Source organism: Rattus norvegicus, chromosome 2, assembly GCF_036323735.1.
Source record: "Rattus norvegicus strain BN/NHsdMcwi chromosome 2, GRCr8, whole genome shotgun sequence".
NCBI classification, from domain to species: Eukaryota; Metazoa; Chordata; class Mammalia; order Rodentia; family Muridae; genus Rattus; species Rattus norvegicus.
Genome location: NC_086020.1, coordinates 118,845,396 through 118,851,417, shown reverse-complemented (window position 1 = coordinate 118,851,417; position 6,022 = coordinate 118,845,396). Strand labels below are relative to the sequence as shown.

Here is a 6,022-nt window from a genome sequence, read left to right as displayed (position 1 = left end):
TGGCACATGCCTGTAATTACAGCACTTGAAAGTTGAAGGAAGGGAATTATTAGTTCAATATAAAACAATAGTTATCTAAAGGGGGAAAAAAAAAGAGCAAAAAGACTTAAAGGTTATACATTTCTGACCATCGAAAGACATTCTCAGGACTGGTGATACGGCTTAGTGGGAAAGGGCACTTGCTGCCAAGTCCAATGACCTAGGTGAATTTGATCCCTGAAAGCCGGAATTCAGAGAACAGAAACAGCTTCTGCAGTTGTCCTCACCTCCATACACAATGGCAAACACACATGTGCCTACATGCCATGTATGTACACAAAAACATATACACACATACACAAATGGGAAAAAGTAAAGATATGCTGACTACAGAGAATCATCATCATCCTCCTCCTCATTTCAATCCTTTTATTTCATTTATATGAGTACACTGTAGTTATGTTCATCACACCAGAAGAGGGCATCAGAGCCCATTACAGAGAGTTACAAGTCACCATGTGGTTGCTGGGAATTAAACTCAGGACCTCTTAAAGAGAGTCAGTGTCCCTAACCACTGAGCCATCTCTCCAGACCTCCCCAGAGCACTATTATTTATACAATATTAATAATGAAATCACTGAAGAGCAGATACCCAGGCACAAAAATAAACACAGAACAATAATCTGCTAAATAAACTGTTGCTTATTTGGTTAAATTTCAGAACAAGGCGCCTTTAAAATGTAGAGCCAAAAGGGGATAGAGAGATAGCCCAACTGTTAAGAGTACTTGTTGCTCTTGCAGTGGCCTCAAGTTCAGATCCCAGGGCCCAAATGGTGGTTTAAAACCATATTTAACTCAAAGTTTCAAGGGACCTGATCTCCAAGGACACAAGGCACACATACAGACATGCACACAAAATAATTTTAAAAAAGCAAAACCAAGATTTTTTGCCTTATGAACATTTCAGCTTTCTACTATCTGAGAAAAAAAATCAACTTAAACTCCCTGCCAGTTTCCATTTCTCCTCTCAGAAAATATCTCCGAAGTTTTTTAAATAGGCTAGCTCAATACCTTTTGGTTATAAATATGAATATGTTTTCAAAGTAATTTCTAACAGGTGCCTTATTTAGATATAGCAGGTTAAATATAGACAAACACCAGGACACTTACTAAGGATTCAGCACAGCTCCACTAACTGAAACTTCAACTACGAAGATATAAAACAAGAATAAAGTTCTGACAGTGTACTAAGAAAATAGCAAACAGATAGGGAACACAGAACGTGCTGGTATGTCTGTATCTACTTTTATACTGAACCATGTCACTTGCCTTGACCCCACAAAAAAATTCGTATGAAAAAACTCTACACATTAGGGTAGCATATGAGGTAAGCACTCCCACTCAGTAGTAACAATGAAACCAAGCAGCTTGTGTTGACAGAAAGGAGCAGTCTTACCCCTACCTGTCTTACATAGCCAATCTCCTTACTCATCAAATATTCAACTGCAGCCCTATGTAATGTTTTTATGCTTCTTAACCCTGACCCAGCAACAGCAATAATAGCCCAAGCTACAGAGAAGGCATTACAATAAGTTTTTTGGTTCTTTTTTTTTTTTTAAATCAAGGAGAACCAACCAAGAATAATATAATCTTGCACTGAAATGGGAATACTGAAAAGCTAGTGAGGACAAGTCAAGAAGACTAGTTTTGAATGCCAATTTAAAAAGTTGTATGTGAGCTATTGTAACTATGTGAGTTGTATAGAACTATCATAGCCTTCAGATCAGATTTTAAATTGCTGGATACTGAGTATATGAGAAATATGAAGATTGTAAGGTTTGGGCACCATTAGTTTTTAATCCTTATCAGAAAGAAATCCTAAAAACCACACAGAGCAAGTACAAGTTACATGATATAACACATTAACAGTGTGATAAAGGGAAATGAATGTACAATCACCTACTAAGTTCCTTCTTAAGTGTACCTCAACCTAGTTTTCTAATACAAAGAAGTACAGAAGTGCTATCTACCATAGGCATCTCAGGACTCCCAATACTTGGTGTCAAGACACTGATCTGAGTTAAATGTCTACAACTTTTCTGTTTTAAAACATTGACAAGAGTTATTTAGCAAGTTCTCCTAACAGTTCTATACTATGCAAAACTGAAGGAAGTTGTATAGTGTCCAATTCTGGTTGACAATTTATGGACAACTCTTGGCTTATTTTAAAGTCCCAAGTCAGCTCTATCAAGCTGACCACTAAGCCCACAGATTTAGACATCTTAATGTTTAAGTGGTTAACAACAACATGAAAAGGGACAGAGAAAGCAGTTTCAGAAAGGACAGAACAGAATAGCAGCATGAAATAATGCATGTCAATCAAGGAATGTTCAATACTTTTAGATGTTACAAAAAAACCAAGAAGAATCAAGAATTGATCAAGAATTCTGGACATCAAATTTTACAGCTTTATACTCAAAGAATAAAAATGATCTAAGATGAAGCTTGATAGCTCAGTGGTTACGAGCATTTTTTTCCTTGCAAAGGACCTGGGTTTGGTTCCCAGCAAAGTCAAACAGCTAACAGCCATTAATAACTCCAATATCATGGGATCCAGTGCCTACAACTTCCACGAGTACAGGACATGCACATGGTACACATATATGCATGCAAGCAGAATACTCATACACAGAAAAAAAGGAGGGCGGACCCAAAAAGAAAAAAAAATTTTAACCAAAACTTTTATAAGAGCTGGCTTAAGTACTGACAGACCAACTAAGAAGCCATACAATTCACAAAACTGAAATATGATTTGTTTTTAGTATGTAAAATAGTCCAAAGAAATAGAATTTTCAAAAACAAGAATATCCACAGTATTGGAAACTGTAATGCTTAAATAAAATAAGTAAATAAATTGCATTAAATACTCACATCTTCTCTAGGTAGTTTATTTTCATTGTCTCCTTCAATTCTTACTCGAACCACACCAGATTTATCCACTATTTCTTGAATAACTTTGCCATTTTTTCCAATAACTTTTCCTTTAGTAAAAGAAAACAAATAAATTAAAGCTGGTTTCTTATCCATCTTATATACCAACCTAGATTATTTATTACTTTCCTATCAAATGGTAACTCTTGTCTGAAATTTTAACTGGAATATATGCCTAAAGGCTACTACTGACTTCGTTAGATCAATGCAATTCACAAGCAGGAGAATTCCCATACCTAAACATTTTTAAACATTAGAGCCATGTCTAATACTTTAAAATATAAACTCCAATCCATTTCCATCCCCTGCCCATGAAACATAAGAGAAAGCAATTTTAATTGCTATTGGCCACATCACTTCATTCATCTCATTCATATGTATACACATATCCATACATGTATATTCTTATAAGCAAAAATAATACAAGTTTTTAAGTACTTCATACATTTACATAAGTTCAAATAGCATGTACAGCCTTACTGTCTTGCTAAGAATGACATACTGTAAAATGATACAAAATTCATACCTTCATACTTGACCTGTTAAGTCGCTCAAACAGCAGATATTAAATATACAATACTTAAAAGAAAAACTCCAAAGGTAACATGGAGGTGCTCTTTCCCTATTATAAAGATTAACCCAAAGAATCAATGTTTAACTCAAGTATCTGGTACACTCTTGGGATAAAAGTAACAGCAATATCCTTACTAAGTTGTATATTGCCAAATCCACATCACAGTTTTGTTTTGTTTTTTAATTAAGTCATTTTCAGAAAAGCTACAATTTCAGTTGAAAGGAAATAGTCTGTCATGTGCTTGAAAGAACAGTTTCCATTACATATAGTGACAACAGTAAACCGAGAGGTAGAGCATAAACACACTCTTTCTAATGGTATTTTTCAATCTCTTATTTCTCATCTCACACCCCTTTCCCCATCAATAAGCCTCAATTTAAAGAGCAGCAACTGGATAGGTTAAAACAGACATCAGAGTTCACATGACTGGGTCTTCTCAGAAAAGCCCTAGGAGCAGCACATCAAAAGCAACCTTCACAGATTACACAAGGAAACTTAAGCAGTAGCTTCATCCTCCTACCTGCTAAAAATAAACAAATGTCTTTTCAGAACACAAATGAGGTTGATGGGACATAAGCCCTTCCCCCAGAATCTTGCTCACTTGCTTCTTGGAACTACACCAGTGGTGAGTTAAGCATTCATCACCCTTTCTGGGTCCTTGGCGGGGACCTACCTTCAAGTCTTACTTAGTCCCACCAGAGACCTTCAATATTTTAAATGATCATTTCCACAGTTTAAATTCCAGAGCATATTGACAAACTGAAGCAGACCTGTAGTATAAATTGAGCATTGAGTATAATGTTGAAGGGACAAAATAAAGTAGTGATTAAAGGCAGCTTCTTCTAAGAAGTGAATGGTTTTGATCCATTTTCATTCAAATCAATGTCCAAGAAATACTGTTTTGATTTTGGACAGGTGGGAATGATCAAATACTAGAATGCCTCAAACATAGAAAGCGACCCATCCTCTCTGGAACTTACCCACCAAGTGGTCCTCATTCCCTCTTACTCCTCAGTTCTCCTTTTCTTTCATTTGGATTAAGAACATATATTTTTCAAAACACTGCTTAACCCATGAAATGTTTTGGAGGAAAATAATGGTATTACTATATATGACAAGCAACAGAAGCACCAAGAGTTTCAGCACTGTGAAGTTGTTCCTGCTAATGCATGCTTTCTAAACAGCACATATGCAATTCAAATCACAAAGGCCAAACAAGACAGGAGAGTAGACGAAAGATACATAGCATGGATTCCCCTCTTTGCATTGATAACTAGATAAAGAGCCAGAACTACAAATATATCCTTTCCTTATTTCTGAACTATCAGGGGGTTTTATTCATTATTAATCCAAACTCCTGAACAACCAAAGTTTGTCTTTGTAGAATTAAGCTGGACAAAACTTGATTTCCTTTTCACAAAAATCTATCAAACCTTTTTTTTTTGTAAACAAATGCAGAAGCCTCAATTAAGTAATGTTCTATAGAATAGCTACCAAAACTTTAGCACTTCATCCATGTGAATAATTGACTTAAAGAGCAAACAAACATTTTCAAAAGCAGCTCTTGTGGCTGGAGTAGGTTCAGTGGCCGAAGACCTACCTAGTGTGGGCAAGGCCCTGGGTGCAAACCCTAGTATTAGAAGAGGAGAAAAAGAAAGAAAAAGCAGGATAGTAAAATTATGTATGACAGGGCAGCAAGTAGTCGCAGTTTGTAAAAAACACTTGCCACCCAAGCCTGGCAACCTGAATTTAATCCCAATACTCATACAGATGTATGAGGTAGTTCTCCCACCTTTCCCAGACAGAGATCCATTCCGTGGGTGTGCTCAAACAAATAATACACCCAATTTTTAAAAATTCAAAAGCAGTTTTTTCCAACAATAATCTTAACCCATCTCATAAAGCATTATACAGTGAACAATGGCACACCAAAAACTAGTAGAGTTTGTATTAACTGGCAATATATCATAGCTCCTTAAATGAACCAAAAAGCCTTCTACATCCTTCTATGTAACTGTTAACGGAATTACAAGAAACCAAGTTTTTCTGCTGTTAACCATTTTTCCTCTGTGTGAACTCACCCAAGTGGAAGCCAGAGGTAACTCTGGGTATTTCTCTTTATCTGTCCTTGCCTTTTTTATTGTTTATTTATTGAGTTGAGACAAGCTCTCTCTCTCTCTTAACCTAGAATCCACTGAGTCCCAGCCTGACTACCTGGACAGCCATTATTAAAATAGCAGGATCTGCCTATTAAAATAGCAGGATCTGCCTATTAAAATACCAGGCTTGCAGCTGTACTCTGCTACAACAGGCTTTGTATACAACAAGTCCAGAGGACAGAGCTCAGGTTGGGAAACAAGCTCTTTACCACTGAGCCACATACCTACAACCCTACACCGCCCCTTAAGTGTTGAAACAAGAATCTTTAAGAAGAGAAGTGTTTTCCAATTTTATTTTACAGGATATGAGAAACACTAC

The 6,022-nt window shown here is 36.3% G+C and overlaps 1 protein-coding gene across 12 annotated transcripts in view; it reads right to left on the bottom strand.

The window, feature by feature from the left end:
- Positions 1-6,022, bottom strand: part of Fxr1 (FMR1 autosomal homolog 1) — a 53,527-nt gene that overhangs the window by 14,396 nt on the left and 33,109 nt on the right. For 10 of the 12 annotated variants that reach the window (XM_063282054.1, XM_039102584.2, NM_001415068.1 and 7 more), the window contains one exon: positions 2,911-3,020. In XM_063282054.1, the coding sequence (XP_063138124.1) occupies positions 2,911-3,020 (110 nt within the window). Of the gene's footprint in view, positions 1-2,910; positions 4,315-6,022 lie in introns of those variants that run through there. The other 2 variants (XM_063282059.1, XM_063282058.1) reach the window with 2 other exon arrangements.